At 43.4% G+C, this 18424-nt stretch overlaps 5 protein-coding genes across 5 annotated transcripts; 1 reads left to right on the top strand and 4 right to left on the bottom strand.

The window, feature by feature from the left end:
* Positions 1 to 6209: 6209 nt before the first annotated feature.
* PHALS_02958 (mitochondrial 2-oxoglutarate malate carrier) lies at positions 6210 to 7130 on the top strand (the record flags this gene model as incomplete). The annotated part of the gene is made up of 1 exon (XM_024717429.1): positions 6210 to 7130. The coding sequence occupies one exon, from the start codon at positions 6210 to 6212 to the stop codon at positions 7128 to 7130; it is 921 nt and encodes a 306-aa protein (XP_024582929.1).
* A 120-nt stretch (positions 7131 to 7250) lies between these two features.
* Positions 7251 to 8852, bottom strand: PHALS_02957 (phospholipid hydroperoxide glutathione peroxidase pu; the record flags this gene model as incomplete). The annotated part of the gene is made up of 1 exon (XM_024717428.1): positions 7251 to 8852. One exon carries the CDS (start codon positions 8850 to 8852, stop codon positions 7251 to 7253), a length of 1602 nt encoding a protein of 533 aa, XP_024582928.1.
* Positions 8853 to 9354: 502 nt separating this feature from the next.
* On the bottom strand, positions 9355 to 11301 carry PHALS_02956 (phospholipid hydroperoxide glutathione; the record flags this gene model as incomplete). The annotated part of the gene is made up of 2 exons (XM_024717427.1): positions 9355 to 9438; positions 9493 to 11301. 2 exons carry the CDS (start codon positions 11299 to 11301, stop codon positions 9355 to 9357), a joined length of 1893 nt encoding a protein of 630 aa, XP_024582927.1.
* On the bottom strand, positions 11300 to 12372 carry PHALS_14902 (uncharacterized protein). Its single transcript, XM_036407122.1, has one exon. It carries the CDS (start codon positions 12098 to 12100, stop codon positions 11903 to 11905), a length of 198 nt encoding a protein of 65 aa, XP_036263378.1. The 5' UTR covers positions 12101 to 12372; the 3' UTR covers positions 11300 to 11902.
* Positions 12373 to 12709: 337 nt separating this feature from the next.
* PHALS_02955 (phospholipid hydroperoxide glutathione) lies at positions 12710 to 13947 on the bottom strand (the record flags this gene model as incomplete). The annotated part of the gene is made up of 3 exons (XM_024717425.1): positions 12710 to 12743; positions 12841 to 13840; positions 13908 to 13947. The coding sequence occupies 3 exons, from the start codon at positions 13945 to 13947 to the stop codon at positions 12710 to 12712; spliced, it is 1074 nt and encodes a 357-aa protein (XP_024582925.1).
* Positions 13948 to 18424: the final 4477 nt, after the last annotated feature.

Genomic DNA, 18424 nt, shown 5'->3' with positions numbered 1-18424 from the left:
GAGGTGTGCGACACGAGATTGAACTGGTTCCGGGAACTAAATACTGCGTAACACGCTAATGAACCCCTGCCAACGAGGAGTGTGACGTTATTGACGCCTCTTTCCGTGCAAAGCACGACGCAGGAATAGTGCGTGTGTGCAAGTCTTCTCATTCGACAACCGCATTATGTGTTCGGAACCCGAACGGAAAGTGACGTATCGCTCACGCTCATAAGTAGCTAAATGTTGCCACCGTTCCGACACAAACGCCGATTCCTAGAGAGAATGTTCTTCAGAGCGATATGATTGGCTGTACAAAGTACCGCGCACTCGACTTGGTCGATGGTTATTGATAATTGCTCATGAGAGCGAGTGATATGCTGACAGCGGTGAATACTCCGAGTGGGATGCTCTGAGAGTGGTGGTTGCTGCCCCCTAAAGACGAAGGTATGTTGTTGACATGTGTGTGCTAGAAAGACGAATGAATCGGCTGCGACTGTATGTGCCACTATTCTCACTAATCTAGTCGCCGAGACAGAGTGTGGGTCAATGGAAAACTGACCGCACAGGTGATGCTCACGCCCTTGAGCACACATGTGAAGAAAACAACGGAGATTATTGACCACGGTACTGCTACTCCCGCTCTAAATGCGTTTAAATCTGCGAGTGAGTTAGTCTAGCGTACGACTCCCCATGATGGAAACGCTGCATGTGAATATGTTAGTCCGCGTATCGCAGATGCGACGACTAGTTGTAAGATTTCCAGAACAGAATTTCTTTCGGCACCATTATCGACGGTGCAGCTTGAGGAGGTCTCTAATGATGACTTTCTACAACACCTAAAGTGTGATGACATTGCGGAGTTCGTGATACTGCTGTCGAAGGTAATTTAGCAGAACTACGCTCATCATCAATTATGGAAGATTCAGCTCTCGAAGAATTTTGACAGCGTGTGGAATCACACAGAGGATTGGCTTTCTGAACAATATAACTGGTCCATATTATTCAACTGTTATGGAATACAAGGGTGACATCCTTGGTGCAAACCAGCCCTCTGGTCTTCCAACCGAATGTGGATTTCGACACGAAAGCGATCGTTAACCTGGTTCAACGCATGAGGTGCTTAGACAGTGGTCGCTGTCGCGTGGGCAAAGTGAGTTCATAAATGAGTTCTTTGCTCAAGAGCAAGCTGCTGGTTTGAGTAAGTGCAAGTCCCTTTGCAGCGCACCGCTGTTTTGTTAGTGCAACCTAAATGGTAAATGGCGTATCGTTCACGCCTATAACGAGTTGAATGCATAGACGATTTCAGCGCAAATGCCGATCCGCGTAAGGATGTTACCATTCACCGTATGTCCGGCTGTACACAGTTTGATGTACTAGGGTTCAACTCCGTTAGTCGTCTCCACGGATCTCGCAAGCTTGCGATATGCAGTTCAGTCTCCTCACGTGTCACAACGGACGGCTTGCTGGTTGTAATTCTTTTTTGGACACAACTTCACGATTGCGTACAGACCAGGGAGGCTAAACGAGCTGGTTGATGTGTTTTCTAATCGTCCTGATTATGAGCGAATCATATCAGCTATATCAAAAACGATGTATTAGATATGATACGTCAAGCGTATATTGAGGATAAACACCATCAGAGCAATGTCAGCGAAGATGTGGAATTCCATGACAAGCTTCCTGGTTGCATGAAATTACGGATGCATAGTTATGCAAAATGCTTTCCTTTAGTGTGAAGTTGCGCATGGCGACGACCCACATATTGTTGTTCCCAAAAACGATGATTTGAAGTACAGTATAGTGTTTAAGGCGCATGATACACTGATGGCCGATCACTTTGGCCGTGAGAAGACTTACCAATCTCAGAGCCCAATTTGGTGTTCCGCATGTACAAGTGAGCTGCACGATACGTGAGGACATGCAATGTCATTCAGCGCGCGAAGAGCGCTCGGCACACGATGTGCCACCGCAGAGTCTCCCTGGCTTCAAAAGTCAGTCGGTCTCGACTTTAACTTCGGTTTCAGAAAAATGCTGATGGTCGCAATTGAGTGCTCGTCTTCTTGTACAAACTCAGCAAGTGGTTTGCATCGCTTCGTGTAGCGGTTCTATCGATGCCGAAAATTTGCTTAGATTGTCCGTTGATCACGTTTTTTGCAATCATTAATTGTCAGGCGCCATCGTCTCTGATTATGATACGTGACTCACGAGAGGCTTTTGGATAGAATTTTTCGAAATTTGGTACACACTTGAATATGTCCACGGTGGTACACCCGGAAACCGAAGGGCAAACAAAACGTGGTCGGTGATGTGTGAAGAAGCGTCTATGCGGAAGATCCAGCAGAATGGGGTTACTGGTTAAATTTGCCAGGATCAATTTGGTTTATTCATCCACTGGATTTACACCAATTTCAAAAATGGCTTCCTACACCCGCAAGTACCTCTTTATGCGATGGGTGGAGTCTCTGATGGAAGTGGGGAAGGAGCTCGGCAAATTGTCGCCTCTAAATTGAGGCAATCAATGATGCAAATATGAAGCGCAAGTACGAGGACGTTCTGGGCTCATTCATCATGAGTTGTATCAATGTGATCACACGGGTGCGAGATGCAATGGCGAATGCGCTAGATCTGCGAAAGATTACGGCGGTAGGCGAGAATGACAATGCAAAATGTATGTCACTGTAGGGGATACTGTACAATTTCGTACTAAGAAACTACCAGATGATGCGGTCTCAAACTTGGGTAGCTGGAAGCCATTGTTTTGCTCCATCGTTTACTTCGAGTAGTGTCACGACATGGAGATGCTTACGGTATCGACCTGTCAAGCTGGCTAAGGACACATCCAACATTCTAGGTGGGGCACTTCAAGTCCTATCATCGTGATGACGCGACGCCCAACCTAGAAGTAATGCAGTCTTATTCGAATATGGATTCGAAGCCATAGCTTCGGCACGAGGGTCAAAAGTCGAACCCCTTGGCGTCGTTGCCTCAGCATCATCCTCAAAACGACGAACATCATCGTAGACGTCAGAACCAAACAAACGATCGTGAGAGTCGTTATGTCGACAGGAAGCAGATGACTGCTGGTTGCATTAGCATTTACTCGGAGAAGTTAATCCGTTCGAATCAGAGCGAGGTCACTTTGCAGGAGGCTCCACATTGTTAGCAGCAGCAGCCGCAGCAGGGGGAGAAATTGTAGAGTCTGCTCTTATGCTCTTATTGCCGAATCAGACTCTCGAATGCATCTTCAGGCGAGTTTCGATGACGACGTGCGAGATCCCGAGCGTCGCAGACGATCCGTTGAGTATCCTTCACGCGTTGTCGTGTTCGCGACACGCTATCGAATACATCAATTATCTGCCGGATCACCACCGACTCGACTGCTTAAATCGCAATTCGGATCAGATGAAGCAGAGGAGACACCCTCTTCTGGCACTTTCCCCTCTTCGTGATCGACAGTGAACGAGAACGTGGTGGCGGAAAATGAATGTCTGGAATCGGAAGGAGGTCTTGGTGAATTGGCTCGGTTATTCAGCAAATGAGATTACGTGTGAGCCTTGTAGTCGTATTCATCGCGCGTTTCTCGATATCGAACTCGCGGTCGACGCGGGTCCAATCGGACTCCGCTTAGGGGGTCCGTCAAATCCTCTTCTCTCTCTCCCTTACGTCGTGGATTCGAGTAATGACCGCACATACTTCGTGAGCAACTTTAAAATCGAGAACCCAATCCTGCGCTGTCGAATGGGCGAATCTAGAAGCATAACGCGTATCTTTAACAAGTCTGCCGCAGCATTCGCATTTTGCAAACGGTGGAAATCCAAGTGTTTTGCTGCACAAACTCATGCCCAGAATCAAGTGCCGATTGTCTGGACAGAATCTAGATGGGATTACAGGAGGTGCGGCATGTAGATGAGACTTCGTGGCTATTCTCCACCACGTGTAATCGGTCCGATGGCGCAAAAATACGCGGTTCGAGTCATCACTCAAGCTTCCATTTGCCTAAAAGTTCGTCAGAATCTAATGTGGCACCACCACATCGGTTGTGAAATTAATGACGACGATTAATTTCACGGTAAAGTAAATACAAAAGATGGCTGAACTCGTCGATGGGCCCTTCTTAAGAATCGTCATCCGCCCAACCTTGTCGTTTCACGCCAGGTTTCGGCTCAGCGTGCGAAAGCGCTTTTCGACGTGGAAAGAGAGCATAATTTAAGTTCGATGGTGGCAAAGACGCCTTCTTATTTCTTGGATTTAGGTGCGGTTTTGCTCTGTGCTCGTCGCCGACGCAAGTCGTTTTTCGATGTGTTCCACTTTGAATTACGAATGACCAAGTACCACTGCATAGTTGCATATATTTAGATTCTGTTTTTTTAAATTGAAGGCGCTTATCAGGTGGGGGGTCTAAGGTCTATTGGCCAAACTACATGTTACATCACCTTTTCCTCCTCGTCCACATAAACCAACGGCTCGCTGGAAGTGAGCAATACGCGGTGAGGTATTTACTTTCTCCTTAGTAAGTGCGTGTAGACGGACGGGCAACTCTTGTCACACGTCTTGCTCCAGTACCCGAATCAAGTGCATGTTCTTTTGGTACTATCGCCAGTATTCAGTACCCCGGGTAAAGTCCTCACGTTGGGGTCAGATTTTCTTGACCGCTGATATTCCAAGTGCATGCGGTACTGCCGAGGAGTAATGACCTGTTGAGTTTAAAAGGCGCTCATGGAGATCTCTTTGGTGCTCGTTTCGCTCCGTGTTTGACCAATAGTTCTGCACGCATAGGCGGGTCAGTACACGTCGTACTTGAGAGCTTCGCGGTGGCGTCTCGCTAATTTTTCCGTCTAATTGAACGGGCAATGCATATTTGTACAGAGGATTTACAAAGTGAAGAGGCTCAGCGTTTCACTTCGTCGCATCTCTTCAGGTAAAGACAGATGTGTCGAGTAAAGTCACTAATCCATCTTATCGGAGAATATCTCAACCTTATGGCTTTAAGTTTGCTGGCGATAAGATTTTCTCTAAGGATTGTTCATCAATGATGTTTGGTACGAAACAGAAATCTTAATATGAATGTGCTGTAGATGGAGAAATTGCACGGTGCTAGAAGTGCATGGAATCTCCAAACTAAGTGGTTGCGCTTGAGCGCTTCCTTTGGCGCAATTTTATAGCAGAGCCCCAGTGTTGCTCACATTCTGGTTGGGTAGGGTGTGTTGAAGCACGTTCTGTACAATTGTGGGTGTGCATATGAGTATCTCTGTACACTTCTGTGTAATTGTGAAAATGGTCAATAGCATGACAGTATCGGTGCTGCTGCTGATGATTTTTTTGCCCTAAAGAGAGGGTCGTTAGACTTGTGATCGATTAACCTCAGGTCAAGCAATATAAATACTTGTATTGTTGAATATATTTGGACGTGTATCAGTTTGGATAAAATCAGTCCTGAATTGATGTCAATCTTAAAATAAAAGAATAACCTGGCCCCTATCTACGTGAGAAGTTTCGCGGTCCTCTTCTGGGTTAAAGTGTGAAATTATGTTCTTCGCACCATGTACGCGGACTCCTTGGGTAAACAATTCTTTGTGGGGGCTGCATGGCAACCCCGCTGCATACATATTGATAGTAGGTGAGTAAAGTTTTATTATTAGGAGATACGGTGGAATGCAGGTCAGCTTGAAGGAAGTTGCATTCCAGCATGAAGGAAAACAATTTGTATTCGTCTAAGGTCGGATTGCAAAACAAGAACACTTGGGTATATTCACGAGGAACTGAAAATGGCTTTGCAGACAAAGCTTCAATCAAGTGGGAGAAGTAGTGTTAGAGGGCATATAAATTTGTATGTCAAATGTATGTGCCAAATCAGCAAGATGGTGTAGGCGACTATAGATTTTTATTAATATATTTATTTTTGCAGAAATGCGAAATGCGATATAATGGTCTGGACGGATACATATGTCTATTGGCAGAAATTCACTTTTCGACGCATTTTTTTGTCCGCGTAACTACAACATTATTATATATCTTTTTGCTGCTTCGAGCATGCTCAATCGACGACGCACTAAATATTCAAAACCTCTATCAAATGGTATCCTGTCAGCAAATATGAGTATCTAAATCAAAACTACTATATATTCGTCACTATCATCAAATTTCCTGTCATTTTTAATCAAAATAAAAGTATTGTCCAATACTAAAAGTCAGTCCAATCATTCCCAAAACCTCCTTGTGCGGCTGTGATGTCGACGACCATCAAGTCCCCCATCGCTTTAACTGCACAGCCCTATATCTGCGGAGGATCCGCTGCTGTCTTTGCTGCTGTAGCTATTCACCCCATCGATCTCGTTAAAGTTCACCTTCAACTGGCTGGGCAAACAGGATCCAATGTGACTGGTTTCGGTGTCGCCCGTTCCGTTGTGGCTAAAGAAGGAATTACTGGTCTATATGCTGGTCTCTCAGCTGCTGTAGCCCGTCAAATGGTCTATGGAACAGCTCGTCTTGGTATGCACCGTGCATTTTCTGATAAAATGATTGCGCGCCGTGTTGCCAACGGAGAGAGCGCTTCATTACCATTAGCCATCAAATCAGCGTCTGCTATAGTAACTGGTGGCATTGCTGCTACACTTGGTTGTCCTATGGATGTAGCACTTGTACGAATGCAAGCCGATACATTAGCCCAATCTAGTGAAAAGCGTGGGTACAAGAATGTATTTGATGCAATCTTAAAGATTGCAGGTTCAGAAGGTGTAACAACACTATGGCGAGGGAGTATCCCATTAGTCGCTCGTGGTGCTGCTATGAATCTTGGAATGATGGCTTCATATGATCAAGCGAAAGAGATGCTTTCAGCTCATTATGGTCACGGTTTTGTGACAAATATGGGAGCAAGTGCCGTGTCTGGTTTTGCTTGTGCATTCACTTCGCTACCATTTGACTTGGTCAAGTCACGTCTAATGAACATGAAAGTTAATCCCACAACAAATCTATATCCTTATTCGGGTGTGACGGATTGTTTCAAGCAAATTATCATCAAGGAAGGTCCATTAAAGCTTTGGCGTGGGTACTGGACATACTATACGCGTTGTGCACCCAATGCAATGATTGTGCTTTTGGTCGTAGAGCAATTGAACGCCGTGTACAAAAAGACATTTCTGGACTAGAATGTTGTTTAGAGTCTTCTGTCAATCTAAATGGACGTCTCATGTCTATAGAGTTTTTAACAGACGTAGAAACATATGACGCACTTCTTGTCGATAATAATCTTAGTCCTCACACAATTTTTATGTCTTCAATAAGCATTGAATGTCTGATTCCATACTCAAAGGTGCTGCATCAGGACCAAATCGCTTCAATACTTGGCCATCACGACTTACGAGAAACTTGACAAAGTTATTTTCAATAAATATATTAGCTGCCGATTTCATTGTGCCAGATTGTTTCGTCTTACAAAAAAGCATCGGATCACGTGCATGTGGACCATTCACATCACGTGTAGAAAGAACGGAGAATTGAACACCATATAATTCTTGAAAATACTCGACAAGTTCTTCATCAGTGTCGAACTCAACGTCTCCGAATTGAGCACTAGGAAATGCCACGACCTTTAGACCAGCATCTTTGTATGTGGTTGATAATTGAACAAGTTCGAGAAACTGCTTTTCATTCGTATGATAAGCACCACTTGAAACATTTGTGAGTAAAGCCACGAATCCACGCAAGTTTGAGAGATGAAAAGTTTGACCAAAGGCGTCGATATCCTGAAGCGAGTAAATTGAAGCTGATGGTATTGCGAACGAGAGAATGGCAGCATGAGTTTCCAAGAAAGTAGCTCCAGCATCAACAAGTGCCAATAGCCACTGCTCTTGCTCGGATTTTCTTTGGAATACCAGAATCTCGACTTTGCTGTTGCCTTGACTATTTTCGTTACTGGTGCAGATCCTTAAACCGAGACATAACGAATCGACACGAACGACACAATACTCGACTGTGGCTGCAGAAAGTTTTATATGAACGATACAATGTCGGCCCACGTCTGTTTCGAATAACACGAGAGAGTGATGCTTTGTCTTGTTAATCACAGCGTAACAAGATTCTACTTTTGACGGAAGGTGAAACAATGTTCGAAGATGCGTTTCTTTCAATTGACGCTGAACAAAAGCTGCTTGAGTGGCGCCGTCGGTAACTGCCCATACAGACAGTGACTCGTCAACATGCGTGAGTTTCTTTGGTGAGTGACGTGATTCAATCGGCAAGACGACGGCACCTGGCAGGGACGTCGTTGTAGTGTCGAAGGTGACAATGCTTTGTGTTGGTATGATCACGGAGGCACCAGGAGCCACAAGTTCGTAGAAACACTCATCGAATACATAAAGTTCTTCGAGTGGCTCATCGTTAGCAGTTGAAGCTTCGTGGACTGGAGATAAAAAGCCACTGAGTATTAAAGTCTCTGCTAGTTGTTGAGCATTGCGAAGCGAATTGTTGGCTGCGTGGGAGAGTATTAAAAACTTAAGAATTGCTTTAATGAGTGAGCGGCCTTGAATGAACATTCCTTTACCAGCTTTTGCCAGATGAACGGGATGGTGCCACCAATGAGTTCGCTTCTGAAAGACATGTTGACGCACTTTTGGTGTTAGCAAGTACGCTGCCACCATATCCGATTGCATTTTAAGCTCAGATGGTAGCAATTGAAAACGCTGCAATCGACGAAAGACACGACCATGTACTGGCGATAATGAAGACAAACATAATCTTTCAGTAATAGGAGAAGCAATGGAGGAAAGTGCAGTCACAAAAGATGGTTCTCGCTCCATAAGCTCGCGTTCACTTCGCTCCATCTCACGAGCACTTTCAGCCAAGTTGATCATACTTTGTGCCGCACTCATTTTATGGTCCTTCATCACCTCTCTCGTACTCGATACTTCAATCAGACCGTTAAAGCGTCACAGAATTGTGTCATTCGACCTTAACGACACACGACGTCCACATATTGTTCGCAAGAAGAAAATGACAGTGCTTGCAATTATGCGCTAAATGAATTGTTCTTAGCGTTGTAAATGGTGTTCTACGGCAGTTAACATAGTGAGAACCAGGTGTTCTAAGTCACAGAGGGAACAAACACAATATCGTGGCTGCACCTAGATGACAGATCGCTCATGTTTCTTTTTGCGAGTTTTGGTACATTTCATCTAAGGGTATAACCAGAGTCTTATCAGAGATACATTCAGCTAACACTGGATTATTTACTTCAACACAAAAGAATTATATAAGAGCCCGCGATGCAATTACAAAAAGTACCTATATAAATCCAGGAGATAGAAGCAGCAAGAACTAACATACCATCGTTTTGACGTCGAAGGGATGTTTCCTCGCTATGACAAGCTCTACCTATGGTGCACTGACAGCGACCACCACATCTTCCGTTTTCACGATTTCTACCTTGGGTGTCGTCTCCTCAACCGTAGCAGCAACCTTTGTCTCCTCAACCGTAGCAGCAACCTTTGTCTCCTCAATCGTAGCAGCAACCTTTGTCTCCTCGATTGTGGTGGCAATCGTTTCCGTCTTTTCAATCTTCGTCTCCTCTGTTACCACCTTGATCTCCGTCGTCGCTACTTCCTTCTCCTCCGTTATCTCTTCGCTTTTCACCTCTGTTACCGTTTCTTTTTTCTCTTCAGCAGGCGTCTCTTGTTTGTCCTCAAGTGCCGTCTCCTCCTTGTCTGACGTCACTTCGTCCGACTTGGTAGATGCGACGTCGTCTGGAACTTCTTCCTCTGTCTTTTCCGGCTCTGGTGCCTTGGCTAGCAATTCTTTAATATCCTCTTCAAAAGAAAACGGAAGCTCCTTTGGTCCATATCGTTTAAACGGCTGTCCATTGCGATCCACAAGAAACTTGGTAAAGTTCCACTTGATGTAGTTTCCGAACGTGCCCGGCAATTTGGCCTTAAGGTACGTAAAGACTGGTCGTGCATTTGCACCATTCACATCATGCTTTTCAAACAGCGGAAATGTGACATTATACTCTTTAACAAATTCCATGATTTCTTCATGGGTGCCTGGTTCCTGACCAGCAAACTGATTGCATGGGAAACCTAGAACCACAAGACCTTGTTCCTGGTACCTTTCATGCAGTTGTTGCAATTCTGGGTAGTTTGTCGGCGTAAGGCCACACTTGCTCGAGACATTGACCACAAGAACAACCTTTCCCTTGTAATCTTCCATACTCACTTCCTTCTTATTCATGTCGAAATCTTTGAGTTCATAGAATGATTTGGCCTCTTCTGCTGCCAGATTGTACACTTCACGGTACTGCACTCCAACATTTAGTAGCGTATTAAGAAACGCCTCTTGGTCATCCTTTGTCACAAGGTTCAACAACTCAAACTTGTCGCCATACACAAGCTTGACACCGAATTGAAAGTGAGCATTATCGTATTGGACTAATCCATCGGCCGCGGCATATTCTGCAACAGCAGACCGTGCCACGTCAGACTCGAAAAAGTAAATTTTCTGCGTCTTTTCATTGGCCACAACATATACATCTTTTCCTTGGGTAAAAGCGGAGAACACACCAGCTTTGCGCTTGAGTTGCGATGCATATATGGCACCATCCACCACGTGCCATACACTCGTTTCTTTTGATTCGGTAATAGCTTCAGATAGTGGAACAAACAGCTCGTTGTCCGTCACAAACTCCTTGGGTGGATCGGCCAGGTAATTCTTGACGCGATCTTTGTATGCAGTGACAAAACCTGCGAGCACCAATGCCTCGGCGATCTCTTTAGCACGAGCACGGTATGGTGAAGGCTTTTCCACTTTCTTCTCTTTCTTTTTATCTTCCTTCTTGGGTTTAGAAGATTCTTCCTTGCTAGTTGCCTCCTTCGGTGTTTCAGTCGTCTCTGCGACCTTGGCAGTTTCTTCGACGTTTGCAGCGTTATCATCCTTCGAAGCCTCATCTTCATCCTTCGAAGCTTCATCCTCAGCCTTCACAGCCTCATCCTCAGCCTTTGGAGCCTCAACCTCAACCTCAGGAGTCTCGCCTTTAGCTTTAGGAAGATCTGCCGCGTCTTCCTCCTTTTTTTCAGATTCCGCGGAAGGTGTCTCCTCAATTTTCTTTTCTGTTTCTTCAGGAGTAAGCCACTTATCCAAAAAGTCAATGAGTTCTTTGCCACGCACGCTCAGTGGCACCTTCACAAGGGCTGAATGATGCGACGTAAAAACTTCCGTTTTCTTCTCAATCAGATGCTTCTGAGCGGCTTCTGTCTGTTCGCGTAAGTCATCGGCAAGCCCGTTATAGGCATTCTGGCGGGCGAACACGCGGCCATGAAGTTCACTCATGATTTGATTTAGGTAGTTTCTTCGAAGACGATCTGCGCGGTTGCTGACAAATTGTTGAATGATGAGATTCTCCGGAGGGTTACTATGAAATTGACTAAATAGGTAAATATCGATTTTCACAAATTTAAGCCACAAAAGTTCGTCTAAGTACGAATACTACTTGATTTGCTGTGCTATAAGCGGTGTGATGGAGTAGGCATGGAAGACGTTGCTGTCACAGTCGTGACGGTGGATATACAATGCATCTTAGAATCTCCTTCATGCCCACTTACTCAGGATCATTACGTTTCTCGTCATTTTACTGTGTACCAATGTCTGCACAACCCATCCAAGTCATGGAGCATATTATCGTTGTACCACTGACCATCTGTTTTCTCTACTGCAACATTGATATAAGTCTAATCTATTAAATGCAAATACATGGTGAAATATTATCAACGATTTGCCTTTACATACCCTGCGACAAGTGGAGCTATGTAACAAGGCCGGGTCGTGCCACAAACCTTCACTTTTTTGACACCACATAATTAAAACTCAGAGAATGATATAAAGCTCGCATCACTCACACTGCATCACTTTTCCGTTTTCCTTAAAATGTGCTTCATTTGGACGAAAATGTTTCATTGCGTTGAAATTGTAGCCGTCTACAACATAACAATCGGACCGTCCCACACACAATTCGCGCGCCAGGGGAGATGGGCTTTACAGTAGATTTCAAACACGCAGCTGCCTTGATTGCCACCACGTGGCCGTCGTTCTTCGAAAGGCCGATGGACGCGTGTTCTAGTACCTTCGACATGGCAAAACGTGTAGCTGTTTAAGTGACAAGGGTTCGCCACGTAACAAGTAAAGTATACATTTGTTTGAGCACTTTTGCTCTCGTACTGATGAAACCTGAGTTAATTTGTGTACTTTAAGCCAAAGACTTTGTTTTTAAATTTCCTCATTTCTGGTGAGTAATGAGAGTTACGACGGTAATGTTGCAGCTACAAGTAATCCATCAAAAGTTTAATGTACAATAATTAGACATTTGTTGCGCTACTTTTTGCAAACAGCTGGGGGCAGGTAAAGGCAGAAACTCTCTATTTTTGCAAGAACAGCTGGAGACATAGGAAATCATCAACTTTCTCTATGCCTATCCATACATTTCTTAAGGTAAATAACTAGACACTCACATCTTTTAAGAAAGCGACTAAATTCTGATGACCAGCCGTACACTGAATGAGTTCTATATGCTTAAGGTGCGTTTGGCTCTTATGATAAATGCTGAGGTTACTCTCTAGCAAACGCGGTGGTAATATTTAGCTCAATGATTGCAGAGAGAGTAAAAGTTGATCTCTATGAAGAATTTCTTAGGAAAAGAGACTTACAGCACGACATTGCGTTGGAAAACGTGGCACTTTCTTTTCTAAACGTCATCGTCATTTGTTTGAAATCGAATCCTAAACAGTAAAACGAGAAGTCAAAAAGAATTCAATATGTTATGTCCATTAATACGCCGAGAAAAATGTAACTTATGATCTCGCTGGCGGTGCATACCAGTCATCGAAGCAACTTTTGCAAATAGTTCGAATTTTAAGTTTCTTTTGTTGTTGCTGACTGCTGCTTAAGCGGCGTGGACCCAAATTTCGACTGTCATTTCCATTCGTTTGCACACCTGTTCGAGCATTTGCATAACTATCGACTGAGGCTTGGTATCCACACTTTCGACATACTAATGTCGAGTGGCAAATATCACACAAATGTCGTTTTCGAAAAAGTCCAAAGCGTTTGCCACAAGATTTACAATGAGAAACTCTTTCTTTTGATACACGAACGGACTGGAACGGGCCTGAATCAGGAGTCGGACTTCTATTCACATTACTCGGTGCACAAGCTAAACCTTCAGCTGTAGTAATTGTAGTCGTGGAAGTGGCGTCAAATATGCTGCCACGTTGAGTGACATCTCCTTCAATAGACCTTGATGAGGTGGAAGTGAATGTTGATGACCTTCGTGGCATCATGGAGACTGGCTGTCCGATTGGAACACTGCTCATAGAGGTTACTCTCTCCAATGTAGATTTTTTGATTCGTTTCAAGCGAAATTTGCGAGATTGCGTCCTTTGTACGCTCATGACACTGGCGCGAATGAGTCCGTAGACTGTCAAGAAGCAAGCAAAAAGAAGACCGAGTAGTCGAATGCCATCTCCATTTACTTCTCCAACAGAATTCAACAAAGATGGAGTTGATTGACACACACGACTGTTCATGTCGGAAGCTTGTACCCATTGATAATCAAAAGAGCTCGACACGTTCCCTTTGGAAATAGCTTGTACACGATAGGCGTATTTTCGACCTGGTAGGATATCCATATCGATTAGATTCGACAGGTTTCCATCAAGTAACGTAGTCCATTGTGGCTGGTCGTTTTTGTCTGGATACCGCTCGAGAACGAATCGTTCAACTGGCCACAGCACCGTCTCAAAGCCTCGCCATCGTAGTATAATAGCATTACATGTTTCAGCTGCGATTAGAAGCGGCGAGTGTGGAAACGCGGGATCTTAAGTGATTATAAAGACTCGTTAGGATAAAATTTGACCTTAAAATTTGTACAAACAGCTACGTACATTTACGCATAACGTTGTCACCGGGAAAGTCGAGCGGCATTTTGATAGGAATCAAGTTGGTGGTCGGATAGGAAGCGACTTGAGTTTGACAGCCGAGATACGGACACACGAAGTTATACAGCCCTCGGAGTTTAGGGACTACAACCCACATTTCGATTAGCCACAGGATTTCCCAAGTGAGGCTAATCAATGACTTTTGAGCTTGATTTCTACCTTGAAAGACGAGCACAAAGATTTGGACTTTGAATGGAAGAGTGAGACTTCACACTAGGAGCTCCTACTATTCTCTTCTTCTTGGCGATGAGCACAGCCATCCTTTTCCCATTGGTCTGAGCAAAAAAGACAGTAGATAATCCAATTACTTGTAAGTTGTATAGGGAGACTCGTACTTTACTGTTGATTGCATTTTCCTAGGTTTTGCAAGGGTTAGGTTGATTAGTTTCTTAAAGAAAGCATTGAAATTGACCAGGTTGTGCTGATGACGTGACATTCTCACTGCACGGTAGCAGTAAATGTATGTGAATCCAATGCATTATCATAAAATGATACCATTTGTATTTGTTCTTTAATCACAAGAATGTCAAGGCGCTTTTTGGTTTAGTGAGATCATATTTTCTGCTTTAGAAATTGCATTGGGTCTATTGATAAACACATCACTAGATCTACTTAGGACGCAACCCTTTGACAGACACAGAATTTAAGAATCCAGCTTCAGCTCTAGAGCGGGATAAGCTGGATCTGAACATTATCAAGGCTGGACGTTCTATCTGGATATCTTCTAAAAACGTCAGATTTCGAGCGCATAACAACCTTAGGAGTACACATATGTAGGATTTTTATCCATTGGTTCAAAAACGTTTACCAAGGATTTAAAGCTTCGTACTTTTAAGCTTTAGCAATCAAGCTGTAGATTAATTCGACGCAGAGAATGCTTTGATCTCTTCGAGTACATTACAGCACAGAGGTTGGATTTGTACGCTCCATTCGGAAGTAGCTTTTGAATAGAAACTCTGCAGCTTTTTTAAATTTCAAGAGTGGCATAAATTAAAAACGTTGTACCGTATATTGGCGCATAAACATTACACTACATATAGTTATCACGGTTAAATATCATTTGCATTGCGAAAATGAGCCGAAAATTTTCAAATCCTTTTTAGTCTTAGTGGATGGTTTGAAGTGCTCGCAATCAGTCTACGTAGCTGGGATTGTCACGCACTCCATCCATGATCTGATGTATGACCTCAAAAATTGCTGACATATATCTTAAAATTAGCTGAACTATGGCCTCAAAGTCATGCAGATAAACGCTTTCACGAGTCCATCGCCACCAATATTTTGTATATTATAGCAGAGAGGAAGTAAGTGGACACGTTTGTAACAGATTTTAAGTCCCTTAGCAAACGTGAATCTATTCGTCCAGAGCTGTACGAGGCTCCAAATGCTGAGCAACACTATGAGCAGTGGACAACCTACAAACATCTTGTTCGAAAACTATTAACTGTTCTTTGTATATGTTTGTCTTCGTGCCAGCAAATAGAATCCTACTTATAGAATAGATAGTGAGTGGTTTGTTCACTGTCACAAAAGAAACTGTCAAAGTCATTTATTCTTCAGGAACATGGTGGCCGCCGCGCATGTAACAAGATATAAAGAGACGTTGCTTTCGTAATCTCCAGCGATTTCTGACAATTACAGTGTCAGTTATCTGCAATGTGCCTGTCACAAGGTATATATATCAGGCATGTATTAAATGGGTTGATGGCGACGAACAAACGTTCATCACGGCCGATTTCTTATTTCTCTCGAGTTGTGGCGGCTCTCAGTCCTACTTTAGTTTACTATGTTCTCGAGTCAGTGAATGTCTTCGGATATTCTCCAGCTTTAGATTCATTGCTAGTTGCCTACCCTTTTTCACTTACATCACGCACGCCCCACCTTCGATGTTTGATCAACACACCACCATTAATATTTGCGAGCTCACATTCAAACTTTTGAGCGCTATCAGTCCATCCTGGCGGACAAAACGTATAAGGATTCGTTTCAACGGAGCTAATGTTATGATTGGGCGAATTAAAGAAGTTGTTACCTACTTACATTAAATTTTTATTGGCGCCGGGCGTGGTGTATGCTTGCTCGGATTTTTGACTGCTAAATGATGTCAATAAATGTCCATATCAAAGCGAGCTTGAGAGTCTAGTCTATCAGCTGGCTAGTCTGTGCAGACACAAAACACTAACGGGAGAAGTGGGATCAAATTGTTCAAAATGCGATGGGCTGGCGGACGCAATCGCAAATTCATCATTGCGAAAAGCTCAAGAAATCTTTTCCAAACATTGCGCTTATTAGGTCAAATCGACTTGAGTGATTCTGGCCAGTGATCGCTTCTATTTATTAGATTTTAATCGAACGCTTTGGCTTAACAAACCAGAAGAAGATCGAAAGGTATAAAGAGCATTAGCGATCTAGGGAGGCTGCATTTAAAAAAGCAGAAGGGTGATGTAATTGCTTGTGGAAACTGGTCTATACCCATAGAACTTGTTTCATTTTTTTCGGCCGACCAAGGCCTCTCGATACAGGATGTAGTCAGTTAGTTCCCTACCACAAGATGCAGTCTTGCTGCTGAAAAATGAAATATGGTGGTTGATTTGAAATTTGCTCGACGGAATATCTTGTTTTCTGCCTTGCACGACTCATATTGATCCGATCACTTTTGTTAGCAAAATTATGTAAGATTCGAGTACGAGGCTTCATTTCGCGGTGATTTTGTCGGGATAAGTTGAACCCTATGGAGCTTATCAGACTGAAGCCAAAAAGCGAAGTCAAAGCTTTGCGAACGCCTTATTTGCAAATTTCTACGCATTCATCGAAGCAGTTTTCACAATATTTGCTGTCGAGTCCGAGTTTCATCACTAGAATGGGAGGGAAAACAAGGAATTTTCATTAAAAGGTCAAGTAGATGAAGCAATTTGAGCAACGTCAATATTTGAGGTGATGTTTAGCACCTTCAGTCCTTGATGACTTATCATGAGATATAAACAGTATAATCACGTAGCCCACAGTTATCATTTCCTTAAGGCCGGACCTAGATCTGGCTGCCAAATGCGGAGTTGTGTGAAGGTTGCGAACTTAGCGCATTGTGGTCCTCGTCTATCGTTTCTACAATTTAAAATCTCTACAGAGTGGGGACATGTCTGCAAATTCTAGCGCCGTAAAGAAGAAGAGAACAGGTAGGTAAGCATCTTAGCAAGGCCCTACGCCTCAACATTATTTGGCTGATTGCGAGAAGTTTCAAGCGAGTTGGACTGGTACCGGTATTTCCGTACAAGAAGATGGATGCAATTCATTCTTCACGGCGAAAGCAGTGATATCGATAAGAACAACTCTCAGACATTAGAATGATTAAACTTGTTGAGAGCATTATGAAATTGGACCCATAATGTGTCTATACGTGGATACAACAGGTTTATTTTCTGGTTGCTGCCTCGCTAATCTGTTTTGTTGCCCTATGATAATTCGAAAAAGTCTTAAGCTTATTAGTTCCTGTAGCAATGATCGAGAAAGCCAATGCACCAGCTTGAATATTTAAGTGGCAATGTTCATTGTTATTTTTTTTAATTAGATTAAGGTATAAATCGACAATGATTTTTTTGGTTAATGACTTGACGATGCACCCGAAATGCTCAATACCATATTATCATCACAGAATATCATAAAGCAAGTAGTTCGATGATCTCAGAGATAGAATTGGTAAATGACACGATCTCATATCTACTCAATCTCAATTAAAAATATCGAATGTGTTGATTAAAATTTCAGCAAAACGCAAGACTTCAGCAAAAGCTTTCTGTGCCAGAATAATTATTAATCTAATCTGGTGTTACTAAAGCGCTGCATTGTTGTACCTATTTTCCTCGAATTGTGGCCTACGCAAAGAGAGGGTTACGTCGTAACCTACAAAATACGGTTCAATTGTACGAACTCATATACACATGGTGTGTGATATTCATATGTACGAAATAGTGATTTCTATTTATATTAGGGAGGGTCCGAGGTATACGTGGTCAGCTAGCCGCATGTCAATAAAAAAGAGTTGTATGACTAGAGGTAGTAAAGCGTACATTGTTAGTGTCAGTTAAAGAAGATCTCTAATTCTATATTTAATGAGCAGAACAAACTGACAGCAAAAGTTACTCGAAGGATCTCGGTTCGTTTGCTATTACACGTCAACCCCTTCCACATTCCAGAATCTACCGGCTCGAGTTAAGATGGTTTATCTATTGTGTGCGATTGTTGGTGCCCTATGTATTTGGTGATACTTGTTGTCAAGAACACGGATGAGTCGTGGAAGGACTATCTCATGAAATATTTGAGTGGGATAATGGGACCAGCTAGTCTATCCTAGGTCATGATGTATTAAAAAACTAGCGGCTAAAGAGCTGGGCCGCCATGAGGCGCTCACCGGCTTCGAAAATGCGCTAATTGATACCGTACTGGAGCGCTTTGACCAAGCACTGGTT

This window comes from Plasmopara halstedii (assembly GCF_900000015.1).
Source record: "Plasmopara halstedii genome assembly, contig: Scaffold_2061, whole genome shotgun sequence".
Classification (NCBI taxonomy): domain Eukaryota; phylum Oomycota; class Peronosporomycetes; order Peronosporales; family Peronosporaceae; genus Plasmopara; species Plasmopara halstedii.
Note: the sequence above shows the minus strand (reverse complement) of the source record. Positions and strands in the feature narration are given on the sequence as shown.

What these genes read in the sequence shown, in the direction of transcription:
- PHALS_14902 (XM_036407122.1), bottom strand. Translation starts at nt 12,100, where the DNA reads ATGTCGAAGGTACTAGAACACGCGTCCATCGGCCTTTCGAAGAACGAC.